This window comes from Passer domesticus, chromosome 8 (genome assembly GCF_036417665.1).
Source record: "Passer domesticus isolate bPasDom1 chromosome 8, bPasDom1.hap1, whole genome shotgun sequence".
In the NCBI taxonomy this organism is placed as follows: Eukaryota; Metazoa; Chordata; class Aves; order Passeriformes; family Passeridae; genus Passer; species Passer domesticus.
The window spans coordinates 25,000,663-25,020,834 of NC_087481.1; the positions used below are offsets into that span (position 1 = coordinate 25,000,663).

The window sequence follows — 20,172 nt, forward strand, 5'->3', positions numbered from 1 at the left end:
GCACAAAGAAGGCAGAGCTGAGTGTGTTTAACTCAACCAGGGCAAGCTGGGTGTGGAAGAGACCTGAGCTCCCTCCTGGAAAAGGCAAATGAGCATAAGATGCTCGAAGGGGACCTGGCTACCTTGGCCACAATTAGGCAGAGGAAATGCTGTCATCGAGTTTGTAATCAAAGTGCTGCAGGGCAACACAGAATTGAGAGAGGAAGAGCTTTTCTGTTCCCGGGGATTTATTTTGGGTGCCCCAAGCTCCCAGGTGCGGCCAGGCTGAATGTGACAACATCCCGGGAGGAAGCTGGGGAGCGAGCTGTGCGCCCTGGGGTGATTCAGTTATTGTTGCTGCTGGATTCAAAACAGAGAGCCAGGAGCAGGGAGAGCTCATTCAGCTACTGTGGCAGATCCGGCAGCTGCTGTCCCAAGCGCCGGATCAGGGAGCCGGGATTCTGCTCGCCAGCAGCAGGGGGGCTCACGGGGCAGCCCCACGTCCTGGGGGTGGCAGAGAGGCTGGTGCTGGTGCAACTGGGATGGAGACCTCCACCCCAGTCCCTCCTTGCAGCTCAGTGTGGACCCTGGGAGGAATTCTGGTCTCCAGCATGCTTACCTTCTGTTGGAGGAAAGCAGAGGGAGAAACAGAACACAAACAATGAGGAGTTAGCGAGGGATGAGGAAGTGTGGGTTAACCCTGCATCCTACCACAGCAGTGCCAGGGGTCATGGGCACCCCCCCTCTGCAGCGATTTGGAAGTGGCAATGTTGGGGCATCCCTTTGTTTTTTTCTAGTTGAGGTTGGCATATCTGCCCCTCACCCTGGGAGAGGTTCAGACAAGAGCACGGTGCTGTGTGGGGAGCAGAGCCATTGGCACCCATGGGCTGGCCCTGCACCCGGCAGAGAAATGCAAATCACCCCTGCCTGGCTGCCTGTGAAACTGCTAAATATAACTCTCTGAAACACAAACCACTGTGGAGTATTTCAAGGCCCCTAAATTTACCTCCTTCAAAACTATTTTAGCAGGTTTCCCGCCAAATCAGGGTTTCTGGACTCTGGAAGCTGAAGCAGAAAGCTCAGCTAGGACAGGCTGTCCTGGGAGAGGGAGGTGGTCTGAGGTTGACAGTGGATGGTGGGGAAGCTGGGAGAAGCTACTGACCACTGTGGAGTCAATCTTCGGTCCTCCATCATCAGCCACCACTGTCAGGGTGTAGAAATCCCCTTTCTCTCGGTCCACCTGGCCTTTCACCGTGATCACTCCCTGCCAAGCATGAGCAACAGCTGTGCTGGCCACCAAAACCACAGCTCACAGTGCCCAAACAGACCAGGAGGGACCACGCTGTGGCTCCTTACCGTGATCCCGTTGATTTTGAAGAGGGAGAGAGCTTGGGGGTTGGTGTTGGGGTCAAACTTGTAGGTGATCTGGTTGAGGTTGTCGATGGAGCGAGCCTGGACGCGGAGCACCTCGGAGCCCAGGGGGATGTTCTCCATGATCACGGCCTCGTAGCTGCTGTTGGAGAACTGCACAGCCTCGTCCAGCTCGTTCAGCAGGCTGACGTACACGCTGCAGAAGCCCTGGTTGTTGGGGGGCGCTTGGTCCGTGGCAGAGACATTCATCAGGTAGCTGGTTTTGGTCTCGTAGTCCAGGTACTCTATGGTCGTGATGAGGCCCGTGCTCTCGTCGATCTCAAACTTCCCTTCCGCGCCCGACACGATTTTGTAGCTCACCAGACCCCCGTTCCCTGAGGAAGGAGCAGGAACTGGAGGTGCTGGCTGGACCAAGCACCCCAAGGAGGCAGGCACCACTGACACCTCCCTCCAGCAGAGCCCATCCCACGGGATTTCAGCCCAACCAAGCCGGGATCCGTGCGGTGGCTGATCTCACCACCCTCCCCTACCCTGGGGGTTTCCCACCCGCCCTTCCCACCTGTGTCTCGGTCAGTGGCCCTGACCACTGCCACCGAGGTCCCAATTCCCGCCGTCTCGCGCAGCCCCAGCCGGTTGTACTGGCGCTGGGTGAACACCGGCACCTCGTCGTTGACGTCCTCCACGTACACGATCACCTGGGAAGCCCCGGAGAAACCACGCGTGAGCCAACTTGGGGAACCAACCCTTCATGGTGCTCATGGAGAAACATTTCAGTGATCAAACCAGGCTGGACAGGGCTCGGAGCAACCTGGGCTAGTGGAGGTGTCCCTGACAATGGCGGGGGGGTTGGAACTAGGGGAGATGTAAGATCCCTTCCAACTCAACCCATTCCATGATCCTGTGACAATCTCTTCTCCAAACACCACACAATGGAGAGTGAACACAAAGGGTTTAACATCACAGATTTAAACAAGCCCTGTGGGTCGGAGTGAGTCAGTCTTTCCCTGCTGGGGAGGAGGTACACTGGGTGTATCAATTCCTCCATCCTCTGGGATCCCCTGAACAAATCCCTGGAGACCTCACAACACAGAAACGCTGGAGACTCTCTGGGAAATTTTTGCTCCAAGTTCAGTGCTGTTTCCCCAGGGAACACGTTTCCTTCTCCTGGTTTTCTGCTTGCTGCTGGTGCTGGGGGCACTTCACACTCAGCCAGAGCCCACCCCACCACTGGGTCTAAGAATAGATGCAACTGGAGGTTTGTGGGAACCGTGGGAAGCAGCTGTGCCGCAGCTGAAGACTGTCACCACTGGGTCCTGGATTATTTAAATAGTGCCTGGCCAGGACACAGGGTTTTCAACAGGCTGAGGCTCAGCTTTTCTTCCCAGCAGCAGATCTGCCTCTCACCGAGCGAGCGAGCAGGACTCCCTCCGAGTGACTGCTGCACCACTCAGCAGCCTAACGGTACCAAAACACCACAGGGAAAAAGAAAAATCAAACAACCCCCCCCCACCAACAAGCTCTTCTCTACCCACGAGCAGCCCCCAGAGACTTTCCATGCCAGATCTTTCTAATTTCCTGTCTGACTGGAAGCGCTGGGAAGGACCAAGCGCGGTGAACGTTGGGCGCGCACGGCTCTGCGGTGCAGCCTGCGGGGGCTGCGAGGTCCTCACCCGCACGGAGCTCCTCATGGGCCCCTGCTCCGTGTTGTAGGCCTCCACCTCCAGCACGTGGGAGGAGTTCTGCTCCCTGTCCAGGTGCCGCACTCCTCGCATCACCAGCCCCGTGCTGGGATTGATGCGGAAGTGGTTGTGCTCGTTTCCTGGAAATGGGGAAAAAACGAGAGGGATGTTGCCCACTGCCTCCACACACATCCTGGTGGCACACTGAGCCTTCCCTGGGGGGCTCTTTTAGAGGGTGATTATAGAGCAAAACTTCAACCCCATCTCCTCTGGCTACATCAGATTCAGCTACATCAGCGTTTGGCCCTGGGTCAGGCCAGGAGGAGCTACAGAATTGGATCAAATAAGAAAAATGTGGATGTGTTGGAATGAGTCCATAGGAGGCCACAAAGATGCTCTGAGGGCTGGAGCAACTCTTCTCTGGATCCAGGCTGGGAGAGCTTTTCAGCCTGGAGAAGAGAGAAGGCTCTGGGGAGACCTTGGAATCTCTTCTAGTGCCTAAAGGGGCTCCAAGAGGCCTGGAGAGGGACCTGGGATGAGGGCTTGGAGTGACAGGACCAGTGGGAATGGCTTCAGACTGAAAGAGGGCAGGAAAAGATGGGATATTGGGATGATATCCTTCCCTGTGGGGGTGGTGAGGTCCTGGCACAGGCTGCCCAGAGGAACTGTGCCTGCTCCATCCCTGAAAGTGTTTAAGGCCATGGAGCATGCTGGGGTAGTGGAAGGTGTCCCTGCCCATGGCAGGGGGTTGGAATGAGGTGAACTTTAAGGTCCCTTCCCACCCAAACCATTCTGTGATTTTAGGATTCTCTCTAGCTGTCCATCCATGACAAATCATTCCCCAGCAATGAGCCCTAAAGCTGAATTTTGCTTAGAGCTGGGAGAAATGGTTCTGTGGGCTCCAAAATGCAAAAGGATGGCAAGTTCAACCTCCTGAGGCTGGGTAGAGCCTGGGACAAACTCCCTGATGTACAAAGGGGCACCTGGACTTACCCTTGACAATCCTGTACCACACTCTCCCGTTAATGCCTTCATCCGCATCCGTGGCTTTCACCTTCATGAGAAAAGCAGAGGAGTAGAGGTCAAGGGCAGAGAATTCCAGACCAGGATGAGTCCTCCTACCCTGCCAAAGCTGGACATCCTTCTCCTCCACCTGAGCTGGGGAGCTTACCAAATACAAAGCAAAATAAGTTACCCTGCCCTCATCATCAAACAGCAAGGACAATGGGCTCAGGAGCCCTTGGCTGCTGGAGTGAGGTGGGAGCTCAGCCTCAGGACCACACCACAAATCCCACGGAGGAGGTGCCTCCCTCAATCCCACCCTGCATTCCAGTGCTTGCCCCAGTGGCACTGCCGCCAGGGATGGAGCCTTGCCGGGATGATTTGAGCTGGGCAGGGGGAGCTGCTCCCGTGCCTGGTGGGCACGCAGCCCATGGCATCCTGGTGAGTCACCCAAGCAGCAGCACAGGGAAAAACTGCCAAAGGAAATGTGAATGCAACCAGCCCAGAGCGTCCTTGTGAGCCCTGAGCAGGGGTGGAAGCAGCCCTGGGCTCTGCTGCACTGCACAGTCCCGGCACGGAGCGAGTCTGCCATCCGCCCTGGGAAAACCAAGGCACGGGTCCCCTCTGGTGTCACTGAACAAGACTGCAGTGCTTTCCCTAAACCCCAGCCAGCAGTCAGCAGCTGGGAAGCGGGACCTGGCAGTGACCAGCAGGGCCAGGGCTTCCAGTCCAGCTGGCATCGAGCCCCTGCATCTTTTCTTGGCAAAACCCACTCCCCTCAAAGCACCCACAGCTCGACTGCAGTGTGGCCACTCACAAATCACCAGGGCGAGGATGCAGGGAATGCCTGAGCCTTTATTCTCTCCCTGCTTCCCTCTGCAAGGCATCTTCTGCCTCTTTCCACAGTACTACCCAGCAGTTTCTTTTCCCTGGGAAGGTTTGCACCCAGATTTATGCAGGGAAGAGGAAAGGTTGCTGCAAAGGGTGCATGTGCAGTGGGAACAGTGAGGGCTTTCACCCCCAGCCCCACACAACTTGCAGGAGTCAGAGATGCTCCTCTGAAATGTGGTTTTGAGGTACCTTGAACTGTTCTTGCTCCCTTCCCCCTGTGTCAGCAGAAAATTTGGAAAATACTGACCTCTGTCTGGATTTCTCACCCCTGTGCCCACACGCTCTTTCCCTCTGTCCCAGACCAATTTATACATTGCTCATGGATTATTCCACGTTCCACCAAGAACTTCCTTTCACAGGGGGGACTTCTCCCTCCCAAACCAGCTCTTTCACCTGCTGGGCTCCCTGAGGCAGAGCTGGGCTGTCTCCTCTCCCATGGGATGGGATGGGATTGATGGGCCCCACAACAGCAGGCAAGCGATGCCCAGGCAGACCAGCTGCCTTGGCATGGCACAGGGAAAAGCTATCATGTAGCCAGAGCAGGAAAAACAAAGGGATGGGAGGCAAAACTTCTCAGCTTTTTGTGCCGTTCCTTGCCCCACTGTGCCCAGGAGAGTGCATTTCAGGATGAGCCAACTGCACCTTGCAAACAGCCCCTCTTCCCAGCTCACCCTGAGCCTGAAGCTCTGCTACACAAACTAGGTGCTATGGGTCAGCCCAGGCACTTGTATTTTATTAAAAATCAGTAGTTTGCACTAAAGCAAGGTGTGCTCCTGCCAGCCTACAGCATGAGAAAAGCTTGGTTGCTGCTGGTTTGAGCTGCTGAGGTCCCAAAGGAATGGTGGTACTTGGACAAACTGTCCCAAACTTGGGAAAACAGTGGCACTGCAGGGCAAGCAGGGGGAGAAAAGCTCTTTGTGCTGCAGGTGGAAAGCACCTGAGCTCCAGCCACTTTTATCCCTCTGCCACAGGGTGGGCTGCAGGCACAGCCAGCCTGTCACAGCCCCCTCTGGGGGAAAGGTGTCAGAAAAGGATGAGGAGGCGCAATAAAAGAACGGGGAAAAAGTCGATTTTCTGGGAAAACTGGGAGCAGGCATGCGGAGGGCAGGTGCCAGCCCTCCCACTACGGGGGCTCAGCCCACGACTGTTCCATTCGTTCATCCTGCAGGGATAAATCCAGAGGAAACGCATCCCGGGGGCTCGACCCCAGCAGGGGACACGGCTCCGGCAGGACTCAGCACCGGGAAGGGGCTCAGGGCCCCTTGGCTTTGCTGGCTCAGGCTGTCCCCAGCCGGCTGCCACCTCTGTCCCACCCTCCCCAAAGGGAGGAGGGGGCTGGCAGCCGGCAGAGCGCGGTGGGAGAGGCGGCAAGGAGGGAGTGCGAGAGGCAGAGCCCGGGCTCGGCCAGCTGGCGAGAGGTAGGGAGCCCAAACCCCCGTGGCAAAGCCACTGCCAGCTCCTTAGGTCACCCCCAGGGCTGAGACAGACCCCCGGCTGCAGAGCTGCTGCCCTCAGCCTGGGGAAAGCGCTGAAAAATGGGTGGGGGTGCAAAGTTTGGGGTCAGGCATCCCCCCCTCCCTTCCCAGCCGAGCCTCTCCCGGTGATGGGAGAGGAAAAAGGTCCTGTGGGGCAGCTGTGCCGTGTAACAGCGAGGCTGCTGGGGAGCAGCATCACTCACAGCATCACTCACAGCCCTGGGGAGCCAGCAGGCGGGTCGGGCAGCCGCGGGCTTGGTCCTGCCCAGCATCACCTCCTCCTGCCAGCCCCTGGGAAGATTTAGTGCACTGGGAAATGTCGGGGAGCTCCGGGAAAAGTGTTGCTAAGCAAGCCGGGCAGGGGAATGAGAGCTGCTTTTCATGGGAGCTGTGGCACAGGCAGTGCCTGAAAACAGGCTTTTCTTTGCAGGAGTTTGAGGAAAGGGAGGGAGAGCAGATGGAAAAACTGCCGAACTAGGCAGCTGGGCCAGGCCAGGGAGCAGTGCCTGGTGCTGGGCAGGAGAACCCTCTCTGCTGCTCAGGCATGAGAATCATTCTTTTTTTCTACCTTTCCACCTTTCTCGGGGGCATTTTACCTTTTGCAATTTCTCTGTTTTCCCCTCTGATCCTCATCTGCCTCGTGGCCAGTGCTGGAGCCTGAGTGCTCACGGGGTTGTGTCAGATTTGGAGCTGATCAGGCAGGGATGAACCTCTGGGGAGGATTTCCAGGGCAGGAAAAGCTCTTTTAACCCAGCAGGGTGAAGAATATGGAGCCTGGGTGGGGCAGTGATGCTGGGAAGGGGCAATGCCATGAAAGCTCTGCCAGCTGAGCTGGGCGTGAGGAGAACCAGGGCATGGCTGAAAAAGCCTGGGAAAACATCAGTGTGATCCCTCCTGATGGGTTTCTATGCAACACTGTCAAGTGAATTTAAAAGACAAACTCATGAGCAAGGGAGCAAAACCAGCCTGAAGGAATTAAAGAGCCTGGAGGAATTGTCCACGCCTCCTGGCTGGCTCTTAAGGAACAATGTAAGGTCACCACATGCAGTCGGTAAATGCCAGCTTTAAGGTAGCCGTGGAAACCTTGATTTGCTGCCTGTGGTGTGGGACACACTGCAGCCCTGCCTGCTGGCTCTCCTGCCCTGGGCAGCACAGAGGAGCCTGTCCCTGGAACAGAGTCCTTGGGATTGCTGCTCTGCTCCCAAAGCTGAGGGGAAGGGATGGAGCTGCTTAAGGATAAAAAAATACAATTGGGGTGAAGAGAGGTGCAAACATCACTGTGGAGGAGGTGACAAGAGCTCCATCCCTGGGACTGCCTGCAACACACACAGGGATTCACCCTCTCAAACGCTGACCCATTGGTTTTTGCATTTTCCATTTTCCAGGCACAGACCTGGCTCTGACCCATGGAAACAGCACCATCTCCCCAAAGACCCCCAAGCTCTGAGCAGGCTGACACACCCTTAGTGAATAAAACCATGCCACTGATATCTTTGCACTTTTTGGAATGTTTTATGGTGAGTGTTTGGCTGCTGCCTTACACACACCTGTGTCACTTTGGGATGGTGGCTGCAAGAGCAGACCCAGAGACCCTGGCAACCCCTGCAGCCCTGCCTTTCCCCTCCTAAGATCTTGGCTTTAAATTGGCTCAATCCAAATCCCAGTTTACCAGGAGTCTGCCCAGCCCCAGACCAGTCAGACAGCTCTCTCACATCTCCACAGGGGAGTCAGCATAATAAAGCTTTACCTCTAGCACACAGGGCATTGCAGAGGCTTGGCACAAACAGGATTTCCCCAGCCCTCATCTCCTCGTCTCCATCTGGAGAGATGCCAGCCTCTGGCACAGCCTGTCTGGGGCTGGGGGTGTGCATGTGAGCAAAAAAGGGTGCAGAATGCTCTTGAGAGGATCTCACCTGCTGGGGAAAGGAGAGGACAGTCTCCACCAGGTGTTAGGCAAGAGCTAGAACTGCTAGCACTTTGGGAAGCTGGTTTGTACCACCTGTGACATGTCTGAGCCTGGAAGCAGGTCAGCAAAATGCCTGGCACGAGGATTTTTGGCATGAGTAAGGTGAGGGTGTTACTCTTCACCCTTGCAAAATAATAAAGACAGTGCTAGCACAATACCACAGCTTGATGGGGACTTATCAGGGCACAGGCCTAACCAACTGTCCAATTTCTTTGGGAGAATAATCACAAAACCCCCAAATGACAGCCAGTTCAACAAACCTGAATTCTGGGGAACAGAGGAGAACCAAACCTCAGCAGCTTGGAGGGAGGATTTTGAGCTCTCTGTAGTACATGGATATTTACCTCTTCCAGAAAATCTTCATGCAATGTGTGTGTGCTCCCTGAAAGTGTCCTCCCAGAGGCCACAAACAGAGGCAGATTTCTTGGCCAGGTGGTTTTGCACTTCAGCTCAGGGTGGTACTTTGCAAGTGTAAACCCTGCCTCTGTGCTTTGCCTCCTGGCAAAGCAGATGGACACCCCCTGTCCCCCTGTGCCACTGAAAACATGGCTGGGAGAATCCTGGGCATCAAGGCATGACAAGAACCCATCAGTTTAACCAAAGAGTGGCTGTCTGTCCACCTGTAATCACCTGTGCCACTTCTCTGTGTCACCTTGCAGGGAAGATGAGCTCTGGCAATGACACCTCTCCCACCACACCTCTCCTGGGGCTTCTGGAGCCGGTGCCACCCAGTGCCACATCCCCTGAGGTGACAGACTGGCTGCCCATCATCGCTGGGCTCATCTGCATCTTCCTGGTGCTGGCCACGCTCCTCACCTTTGTCACCCTCTGCAAGCCAGCAGCGCTGGGCCAGTCCCTCTGGGGCCCCCAGGAGTGCCTGCCCCACCACCCCGTGGATGCCAGCGAGCCCCAGCTGAGGCTCTGGAAGCGTCTGGGCTCCCTGAGGGGCTCCATCAGCAGCTTCAGGAGGAGCCAGCTGGTGTCCCAGAGACCGCTGGCCTGTCCCAGGAGCTTCTCCAGCAGCCAGGACTGGGACGTCATGGAGTCCACCAAAATGTGATCTTGCCCTGCTCCAAGCTTTTGGCTCCCTTCTCAAGCATCCCTTGGTATCCTGAGTAGAGACCCTTTGAGCAACTCATTTCCAGGCTCTGTGAGGTGGCAGGAGATTTTGCAATGTCAGGTTCCCAAATGCTTTCCAGGTTACTGCTTCCTGCCAGGGAAGGTGGAGGCATCCAAACTACACCCACACGCAGCTACCACCGGGCAGTCCAAAAAAAATTCCTGCTGCTTCATTTCTTTTGGAAAACATTGTGCAAGTTGTGCTCCACCTGAACAAACAGCCTGGAAGAGAGTGGGAGCAACCTGGCTACGTGAAGAGAGGCAGCCCAGGGCAGACCTGCTCCACAGAAAGCAATCCTCAGTGGAGGTTTCCCCCTGAGCTGTGCTCTGGGGCAGGTGGAGGGAGGCTCGTGCCCCCACGTGCTGCCTGGTCCCTGTCACCCCCCTCCATGCAGTGAGCTGTGGGTGGCTGTGGTCACTGCATTCCCATTCTGCTCTCTGGCCCTGGTCTGCCTGGTTTTGGGAGAAAGGGATGGGGAAACATTCAGACACTCTCCTGCTGCCCTGAGGTTGTGGGGATGCATTTGGGGGGAGAGACTTTCTGTACAAATGGTTCACACTGAAGGTGTAAATTAAACTAAAGCCGGGTGATGGCTCATCTCTGTTTCTCTTCCATGTTGTTCTGTGGAAAAACAACTTCCCCCAGTTACTTCCTCTCTTTTGCCATGGACTTCCAAGGGCATTCTTCTTGTCTGGGAAGTGGGTTCTAAGAAAAGGCACTTTGCTGCCAGTCAGACTCAAATTCCCTCCATTTCTCCAATTTGCCAAACTGGCTCAGTTTTAGGAGTCCTGTGCAGGGCACACCTCCATCCTGGGATTGCAGACTGATCCCAGAGACACCAGGTACACCGTGCCATGGCACTCCAGGTGATGAGGAACCCCAGGGTTCCCTGGGGATTGGCTGCCCAGGGCAGACACACGGCTCCCAGCAAACCTTTGTTGCAGGAGGCAAAAGGCTCCTTTCTTCTCTGCCGGTGACTCATCCTGCCTGCCACAGCCGGGGACAAAGCTGTCCCTTTCCCTGTGCCGGCAGAAGTATTGAAGGCAGGAGGAGCCTTCCCAGGGCCCTCTGCAAAGAGCCTTTGGTGCCTGCTCCAGAAGAGGCCTGGGTTTGAAGGGATGCTGGAAGCCTGTGTGAATGCCCGCATTCATCCCGTGCTCACTGAGCCATTCAGCTCTGCCCACCGCTCCCTCAAAGAGGAACAAAAATGAAAGCAAAGTCCAAATGCTTTCCTCCCTCTCCAAGGGTTTTCCCCCTCTCTGAGCATCTCTTTGCAGGCACTCTTCTCCCTCCCCATGGAGATCTCTGTTTGGAAGGAGGGAGAAAGCAGGGATGGAGCCAAAGTGGCCTCGCCAGCACAGGGCTTGGCTCTTCTCCTCTCACCCCCTGCAGAAATGGGGTGAGTTTCTTAATTTTCCCTTGTTCTTTGCTGCCTTCTCCCTGGTACTCACAGCCTGGGCTAGCAGAGGAGTGTATGAGCAAGAACACATCTCACCCTGCCCGAGGGAACAGGCAGGGAGAGAAAAATCCCTGCCCTGGGCTTCCAGCAGCTCATGGTCAGGGCACAGTCAGTGGGGGACTCCCACCTCCCACCCCCGGGTCCCAGGGGAAGAGCCACGTGCCTGCACTATGCTGCTGGCAGCTGGGATGTCCTCGGGGACACTGACTTCATAGCTGCTCTGCAGGAAGATGGGTCTGTTGTCGTTGACATCCAGGACGGTCACGTACACGGTGGCAGTCCCGGTGCGCCGGTTCCCGGTGGGGCCGTTGTCTGTAGGGACAGAAAGGGGACAGAGGGAGGTTCAGTCACCTCTTTGCACAGGGGGTGCTCAGCCCATGGCTGCTGAAATAACAGGATCAAGATTTCTAAACTAAAACATTTCAAATCCCACACTGAACCACGGGTTTTTCCCCCCCCTTTCTATTGTTGTGGTTCTTGCAAAACCACCATGCTATTTTGAAAGAAAAGGAAAAGTCAAACCACCCCCAAGCTCTGCCATGGAGCCCAGTGAGGCTAGAAATGCAACTGATCATTAGAGAGGATTTGCAGTTCCATACACCGAGTGAAGGGACTGCTGGAGGCCAGGGATTTGGGAGATGAAGGCAGCCTGATGGATTTTCCATAGCTGCAGCTCAGCCCACAGTCAAAGAGCACTATGATGGACTGATGTTCAGTAGACAAGGACATGGCAGCACAGCTCTTGGATTTGCCAGGAAGAATGAGGCATGGATTGGGGTTGGATTTTTCACCATGCCTGATCTGCAGGGAGCACTAAACCCACCCAGCTGGGAGCCTGTGGGATCTGGGAAAACACAGGCAGTGTGATCCCAATGGGAGGGGCACAACAGACCCTTTGCCCCTTGGGATGCAGTCCTGTGTGCCCAGGCAGAGCAGCATCCCTGCTGCAGCCCCTGGGGCACCTGCAATGCTGTGCCCCCAACATTTCTGTCCAGGCCACTCACCTCTCCTCTCAAAAGGGACATCCAAGTCATCTGTGAATCATTATAAAGCTCTGGGGGTGATAGCCAAGCTGAGTTTGGCACATGGACCCTCTGCCCGTGCCAGGTGGCTCAGGGTTAATCAGCAGCCACAGAGCCAAGGGCTGGCATGGCAGGAGGGCAACGATGCCGTGGCCTTGGCATTTTTGGGTAGAGGGCTGTCCTGAACAGTGTGGAGCCTCTCAGGAACAGGGGGCCTGCCTTCCCCAAGTGAAAGGGAGAGAGCCCTGGGGCTCCAAACCTGAGAGGAGAATACACCCTCTGCAAAAGTCATGATGGAAGTGGGACACATTAATCCACATGGGCTGTGTAATGTTAGCACCAGGCGCAGACTCTGGTTTGTAGACAGAGATTGCTGCCCCTCTGACATGCCTGCAAGGGAGCTTGACATGTGCATGGCCACCACATGTGGCTGTGTGGCAGGGAGATGCCCGGGAAATCCTTACCAATGGCCTCCAGGATCAGTGTGTAGGATGCCACGGTCTCCCTGTCCAGACTCACGACTGTCCTGACCACCCCGTCCCTGAAGCCGACGCTGAATTTGCCATCCTGGTTCCCTCCTGCAGCAAAGCACAAGCAGAACAGAGACTTGGAATGGATTGGGTTGGCAGGAACCTTAAAGGTCATCTTGTTCCAACACCTCACCGTGGGCAGGGACACCTACTAGACCAGGCTGCTCCAAGCCCTGTCCAGCCTGACCTTTAACACCTCCAGGGATGAAACATCCACTACTTCCCTGGACAGCCTGTCCCAACCCCTGGCTACCCTTTCAGTGAAGAAATTTCTCCCAGTATGTAATCTGAACCTTGCCAGGTGCGACTTGAGGCCATTTCCTTGGATTCTGTGGCCTGGGCACAGGGTCAGCCCAGCTGTGCAAGGATGGTTTTGTACCTTGTCCCTGGCAGAGCACCTTCCCTCTGCCTCACAGCACAGGAAAAATCCAATGGCTGTAGGAAAACCTGGATCATTTCCTGAATGCTTTGAAGCAAACTGGGGTAACTTTGCACGTGAGATGTGCTACCTGTGGGACAGCACACCCTGTCTCACCTGTGGAGAGGCTGGAGGGGCTGTGACATGGAACAGCAGGCTGCTATTGTGGGAAAAGCGACTCTCTGGTGGTGACACTTTTGTTTTTAGCCTCTTCCTGAGGGCTCGGTGTGCAGTTTGCAAGTCAAACCATGGCCAGGGGATTCCCCAGCCTCCTGCTGCAGGTGCTGCAGCTGTGGAGTGAGCCGGGCACTGCTGCCCACCAAATCCCAGCTGCCCAAAAATGCCCCAAATTTCCATTTATGCCTTCCAACCATAATCACTGATAGAAGCCACCCCAGCCCTTGCTCCCTAGCCGTGTTCTGCCCATCCTCATGCTTTTCTAGGGTCAGCAGAGTGGTCAGCGTGGCCGGGAGCCGAGCGGGGCCGTTCAGCAGAGGGCGATGCCGGACAAGGATTGGAGGGGCTGGGGAAGGCAGCGCTGAAGTGCAGAACACCCGGGCCGAGGTCTGGGGCATCCTGTGCCTTCCTGCAGCCCGCCTTGCCCTCCTGGCAGGGGGCTCACACCTGTGATGAAGTAGCTGAGCTCAGCGTTCAGCCCGATGTCGGCGTCCGTGCAGTTGAGCCGGACCACTTTGAAATCCCGGGCCACGTTCTCGGGAAGGGACACGTTGTAGACGGCGGGGAAGAAGGTGGGGCTCTCATCATTCACGTCCAGAACTGAAAAGGGAGAGCAGAGCTGAGTGTGCTGCCGGGGCTGCCCCTCCTGCAGATGCCAGTCTGGGCTCCCAGACCTCCTGCCTGCTGCTCTCAGCATTCCAGGGAATGCTCTGCCTGACCCTCCCTGCCATTTGTGCAGTGGGGGTGCCTGCAGAGTGGCTGTAGGCTGTATTTGTTTGCCTCTGATACACACAGCTCACCCCCATGACAGCCAAAAAAACCATTACATCACTGAAATTCAAGTTACTATTTTCACCAAGCCTGTTTCCACCCCCATTCAAAGGAAAATCTGAGGCTTATATTTAAGCTCAGTATTTCCTGGGGCATGGCAGAGACCAGGAACTTCTTTCCCAAACTCAGGCCTGAGGACAATCCAGGGTCAGTTTATTTCCAGATGACGTTTATCCTTTTTCAGCACCAGACTTGCACGAAGCCAGTAAACAGCAAGGCATTAAATTAAAGGCAGGCCTCTCAATAAGGCTCCAGCTCTGAACTGGGACTGCGTGGGCTGTCCAGGCACGCAGCTGATGGGAATCACATGCTGAAGCAAAAGAAAAAAGCAGCACTGGGGATGGGGGAATGGAGGAAAAGAAACAGAGAATTTGGGGGCCCTGCCAGAAACACCACATTTTCCCCATCTCTGCAGTGTGTTGATAGCAGACACGGAGCCCATGGTGTTGGAGACATCCCTATGCACAAAGCCAGACCTGACTCTGCTTCCAGTGAGTCTCCTACAGAAACTGCATTTCCCCCAGGGAGCTGGTGTCACCATGGGGTCCTGCTGCACCCACCTTTGACAGTGAGGGTGCTGGTGGAGCTCTTGGCAGGCGCGCCGGCGTCGCTGGCCACCACCCTCAGGAAGTACTCGGGGATCCTCTCCCTGTCCAGCACGGCCGTGGAGGTGACCAGCCCGCTGGTGCTGTTGATGAGGAAATCCATGCGGGGCATGCCCACCTGCATGCGGTACGACACCCGCCCGTTGGGGCCCTCGTCCAGGTCGATGGCCACCACCTGGTGGGGAGAGCACCCTGGTCATCATCTCCTGCCCGTGGAAGCCATGTACAGAAACCCAGAGTGCCCTTGGCCCCGGGGATGCAGGGATGAAATGGCCTTGGGGGACCCTCCCTACCCGGAGTGAGCCCATGGAGTGAAGATGCACAACCCCTTTGGCATCCCCCCTGCTCCACTGCTAGAGGATGACAAAGAGAAGGAGGTGGAGAGGATGGAGGAGCTGGAGAAGATGCAGAGAAGGGAGAAGATGTGAAGCCATGGCAGCAGCTCCCAGCGTGAGGAATGGCAGCAGTGGGACACGCTCACCTGGAAGACAGAGGAGCCCGCGGGAAGGCCCTCGGCGATCTCAGCAACAAAGGGCAGGTTTTGGAAAGTGGGGTCATTGTCGTTCAGGTCCAGCAGGTTGACAAAAACTGTGGCACTGCTGGTGGCTCTCAGGGGTGGCCTCCCACCTGCGGAGGACAGGAATGGGGTCTCAAGGTTAATGCTTGAGCTGCTTCCACCCCTTTCCCCTAAAAAGGAGCCCTCACCTGCTGTGCAGACAGCAGTGCAGGATGGGGGCATGGCCCTGATTTATCATGGATGATCTGCTACCAATGGACAATTAGAATTCCAGAATGGTTTGGGTTGGAAGGGGCCTTACAGATAATCTAATTCCAACCCTCTGCCACGGGAAAGGACACCTTCCACTAGACCAAGCCCCATCCAGTCTGTCCTGGGACAATTCCAGGGTTAGAGCAGGCACAGCTTCTCTGGGCATCCTGTTCCACCACCTTCTCAGTGAAGAATTTCCTCCCAACATCTAATCTCGATCTCTCATCTTTTGGTTTAAAACTATTCCCCTTTGTCCTGAAAGGTAAGAATTATCTCTGTATATATTTTTTCCTATGAAAAGTTTCCCTATGGCAATATTTCCAGAGAAAAACCCATCAGCTCTGTTTCCCTCACCTGCTCAATTGATTTTCTGGGATGCCAGTGGAGCAGGGCTGAGGGGGAGAGAGAGTTCCTGCCTCTCAGGCTCATTCTCAGGGCTGCTACATGAGTGACTGCACTCACATTCTGACTAGTTTCCAGTTTGTTTTAGCAGCAGATTTAAAGCTACTCCCATTTTTTCACCTCAGAAACACTCCCGCTCAAAACAGGAGAGAAGAAAACAGAAGAGACTTTGCCAGAAAGGCAAAATCAGGCTGGGGAAGGTTCAGCTCAGCAGTGAAAACAACGAGTGTGGGATGGAAGCTTACAGTCGGTGACGGACACCACGATCCTGCGCATGAGCTGGGCCTCCTGGGCGTTGGGATTCTCGCGGTCCAGCAGCACGCCCGAGGTGCGGATCTTGCCCGTGGTGCTGTTGAGGCTGTAGAACTTGTTGGGAGGCCGGATGCTGTACACCACCGTGCCGTTCTCCCCCAGATCCGGGTCCACAGCCACCACCTGCCGTGGGGGAGCAGCACCAAGTTACAGGAGTGTTGTGTTTGTGGGGTGCCCTCATGGCAGGGAGGAAGGGAGAATTTGAGTTCATGTTTTTTGGAAGGCTAATTTATTATTTATGATACTATACTATATTAAAGAATACTATACTATACTAAAGAATACAGAAGGATACTTACAGAAGGCTAAAAAGATAATAATAATAACAACTCGTGACTCTCTCCAGAGTCTGACACAACTTGGCCCTGAGTGGCCAATGAGTCAAAACAATTCACATGAAACCAATGAAAAAATCACCTGTGAGTAAACAATCTCCAACCACATTCCAAAGCAGCAAAACACAGGAGAAGCAAATGAGATAATATTGTTTTCCTTTTTCTCTGAGGCTTCTCAGCTTCCCAGGAGAAAAATCCTGGGCAAAGGGATTTTTCCAGAAAATATGAATGTGACACAGGAGAGTGTTGGGAATTCACTCCCGTGGGGAGTCCCTGCATAGATTTGCTGCTGTTGAGCTTGGCCTCCCTGAACCAGCAGCAGAAAGGAATTCTTCCTCCATCCAGCTCAGTGTTTTCATGACATTTGCAGGGATTTTGCACCCTCGAGACCTCTGCTGTGGTGTTAAATCTCCCCAAAATTGGCCTGTGAGCACAGGAGGTAATGGCGTGACAAGACACAAATGTGCAGCAATCAAACTGAATTTTCTTCCTTTTGAATAAAAAGAGCTAAAAAATGAGGACCCTTTGGAAAAATAAAATAAATGGGACAAAGAGGCACGCTGAGGAACTTGTGCTGCCACATCAGGAATGCTGGGAATAATTCCTTGGTGGAGTTCTCCTCCACGCCAAATATTTTGTGCTTTATTGCTCTCTCTGTGACCTTTTTAATTACAGGGGACATTTACATTTAAAAACACCCCAATTTCACTGCTCTCATAACTTCCCCAGCTCCCGCTGCTCGTCCCGCAGCTGAATTTACATCGGATCGGTGACAAAATAATTATTTTCCCAGCAACTAATTGGGTTGTCAAAGGCAAGATGACTTCAAGCTGGCACTGAGCAGCAGGGCTGAAGGAGAGAAAACCACTGGTGCTCTGGCTCAGGCAGCACTGACAGACCCTTCTCCCCCTTTAAAAAATCCCTTATTTTTTTTCTTTTTGCAGCCTTCCTCCTTATATGATTTTGTGGATTCTCTTCACTTTTCCCTCATTTATTTTCCATTTTGTTCCCGTCATTTTTCTCTCGCCGTGATGGAATAGAAGCCTCCCCCTCTTCTCCTCCTTTATTTCACCAGAGGGACTTGAAAGGCTGTAAATCAAAGTCTCTCAGAGAGGTCCTTGAAGGAGGTCGCGGGCGAGGCTAAGAAAAGGAGGATTTGGCCAAAATCCACACAATTTGGAGAGGAAAAAAAAAATCCCAGGGAGGGAGAAGAAACACGGGGGATGGTCAGCAACAGGGAGGCTCAGGAGTAAGATTTTAAATGGAATTCTGCAATATGGCGCTGGACTGAAGGTGACACTGGTGACACCTGTTCGGAGGTGACCCCCTGCTCCAGCCAGCCCTTGGGTACAGCCATCACCCTGCCTCACACATACCGTGGTGACGTCCGAGTTGGGGGGGGTCATTTCCACCAGGTTAATGAAGTAGGGCTCGTCCTTCCAGGTGGGGTAGTTGTCATTGATGTCCAGCAGCGTGATGTTCACCTGTGAGAGGGCAAGGAAGCAGAGCTGCTGCAGGAGGCACGGGTTCCTGAGGCGTGGAATGTCCCCTGGATGTACCCAACACGTGTTTCCAGGCTGTGGCAGAGTCACCATCCCTCAGGGGATTTAATAGTTGTGGCACTTGGGGACACGGTTTAGTGCAGTGCTGAGGGAATGGCTGGACCTGATCCTCATAGAGACCTTTTTCAACCTGAATTATTCTATGGTTTTGTCATGCTGTGTTCACCCTCTGGAGGGAAAACCTGCAAAAAAATCAACGTCCTGCAACTTTGCAGCCAAGGCTCCTTGGCATAGCTGAACTGAGTTTTGTTCCTGTGGATTTATCATGGCTAAGAACAACCACAGGGCACAAGGTGTGTCTTCAAACATCTCCTTCACTGGAAAGGGGATGAGAATCAGTGGGGGAAAGGATGCAGTGGGAATGTGGCGGGAAAGGAAGGAAAAATCCCAGTGGGTGGTAAAAAGCAACAAAAAACCCCCAATAATAAGTGGGAAATCATGAGAGGGTATGGTACACAGGGGGTGGGAGGTGTGAAGGCAAGAGCAGGAGTGAGGATGGTGCCCTGAAATGTCACCTGTCTTCATTTTCCATGTGACAAATTGCATCCCAGTGGCAGCAGCGAGCCTGTGGGATGCGTCTTGCTGCCTGGGAGTCTCTCAGCTCCCCCCAGCACCCATTTCTCCCCAGCCCGTGGGGCTCTACCGGTGTCTGAGGGAAAGGGCTGCAGCTCCAGGGGAGCCCCTGGCAGCCCCCTTCCCTCAGCAGTTCCTGTGGAGCTTTTCCTGGGATATGCTGTGCTGCCACTCCGCTGTGTCCCGCTGTCACTCCAGCTCCGTGAGCTGCTGGTGCCACCCCGTGGTAGACGAGGCCACTCTGGACACCACAGTCTCCAGGGACAAGCCAAGGCACCGCGGTGGTCCCTGGGGAAGGCTGCTGACCTACTCGGAGCAGCTCATGTGCTTTACATCACCTGGGGACCTTGCAAGGCCCCTGAATGGACCTTTACTCCTGATCAAAAATTATCATTTTGAGTGCCAGGTGCATATCCCAGCAGACAAACTTGCTTTGCTGCCCTAGTCTCACTGAGTTTTAATATTCTTTAACTTTTTAGCTATCAAGAGGCATCTTTTCCTCCCTTGTTTTGCCTTTTAACAAGGCTATTAGGAGAACACAATCCCATCTGGAGCCCCAGAGGAGATCTCAGCACTCACAGTCCATACTGGTGCCCAGCCAAGACCATCACATGTCTCTGGGAGATTCCATAGGGAGCTTCCAGTCTGCTGCCACAGACCTCCTGATGGCCCTCGGCAGGAGGGACAATTATTTTAGGGTTATTCCTCAGCACAACCACACATTTTTCTGCATCCCCCTGTGTTCTGTGGGACAACTCTCCTGCAACCCAACTGAGCATCCCAGGAGCAGGAGCATCCAAATGAATAAATGTCCAAAGGAATGTGATGCCATGAGCAGTGAGAGAGAGAATCATGGAATAGTTAAGGCTGGAAAAGACCTTTAAGATCATCAGGTCCATCAAGGATGGATCCTTGTCTTTTGATCTCCAGATATTTCCTGTTGGCTTTGACAACAATGGGGTTCCCTGAGGCCTGAAAAGGGCAAGGAAAAGTACAAGGCTTGAATGTGCAGCTCCACCAGAACCTGGCCAGGAGCACAGGCATTCCAGGCTGCTGGAAACCCTTGACCCAGGCAGCATGTGAGCAGCCTAAGAAACAATCACGTGTACCTGTGGGCTCTCCGAGTTCTCAAGAGGAACAAAGGGAGCCGAACAAAGGGAGCGTTCTGCAGGTGAAATAGGACTCATTACCACATCCACGGGTTCTGGGAAGTCAAGTGGCTCCTGTGTGAGTGGTTTTCCACAGAAGCAAGCTGATTTCAAGGTCTACACCACCTGGGCAGTCATTTTGGGAGCCACAGCAGGGATGGGGCGGAGGGCAGGAACCATTGTGTGCTTTTCACACAGTGAAAATGAAACACTACAGCTCTCCACAGTCCCAGGTGGGCACCAGTGGCTCAAGGAGATGGGAATTCTTCTCACACTCACCATAGCAATGCCTGTCTTCTGATGGTGCCCCACGCCCCCATCCACTGCCCGGACAATGAGGATGTACTCGGATTTGGCCTCCCGGTCCAGCAAAGATGTTGTGGTGATTTCTCCTGCAGCCACACGAGATGGCAAGGTTAAAAAATAAACAGTTAAAACCAAGGTCAGGACAGTCCACAAATGGGCTCTTTTTTTTGGATCCAAAAGCAGCTTTTTTGCATCAGGCAGCTCCTGAACTAACAGGAGCCTTCACAGCCAAGCCTTCCT

The 20,172-nt window shown here is 54.4% G+C and overlaps 2 protein-coding genes across 3 annotated transcripts in view; one reads left to right on the forward strand and one right to left on the reverse strand.

Moving 5' to 3' along the window:
- The window catches only part of CDH23 (cadherin related 23), a 190,733-nt gene that overhangs the window by 35,988 nt on the left and 134,573 nt on the right, over window positions 1-20,172 (reverse strand). The window contains exons 20-33 of one of the 2 annotated variants that reach the window (XM_064429790.1): window positions 19,906-20,018; window positions 17,720-17,827; window positions 15,942-16,131; window positions 15,007-15,152; window positions 14,481-14,700; window positions 13,537-13,689; window positions 12,429-12,542; window positions 11,106-11,254; window positions 4,023-4,083; window positions 3,021-3,169; window positions 1,910-2,045; window positions 1,336-1,724; window positions 1,142-1,243; window positions 599-601 (exon numbers count right to left, since the gene is read on the reverse strand). In XM_064429790.1, coding sequence (XP_064285860.1) covers window positions 599-601; window positions 1,142-1,243; window positions 1,336-1,724; window positions 1,910-2,045; window positions 3,021-3,169; window positions 4,023-4,083; window positions 11,106-11,254; window positions 12,429-12,542; window positions 13,537-13,689; window positions 14,481-14,700; window positions 15,007-15,152; window positions 15,942-16,131; window positions 17,720-17,827; window positions 19,906-20,018 — 2,033 coding nt within the window. Of the gene's footprint in view, window positions 1-598; window positions 602-1,006; window positions 1,244-1,335; window positions 1,725-1,909; window positions 2,046-3,020; window positions 3,170-4,022; window positions 4,084-11,105; window positions 11,255-12,428; window positions 12,543-13,536; window positions 13,690-14,480; window positions 14,701-15,006; window positions 15,153-15,941; window positions 16,132-17,719; window positions 17,828-19,905; window positions 20,019-20,172 lie in introns of those variants that run through there. The other variant, XM_064429789.1, reaches the window with a different exon arrangement.
- Window positions 6,080-10,074, forward strand: C8H10orf105 (chromosome 8 C10orf105 homolog). The gene is made up of 2 exons (XM_064429468.1): window positions 6,080-6,340; window positions 9,023-10,074. The coding sequence occupies exon 2, from the start codon at window positions 9,028-9,030 to the stop codon at window positions 9,421-9,423; it is 396 nt and encodes a 131-aa protein (XP_064285538.1). The 5' UTR covers window positions 6,080-6,340; window positions 9,023-9,027; the 3' UTR covers window positions 9,424-10,074.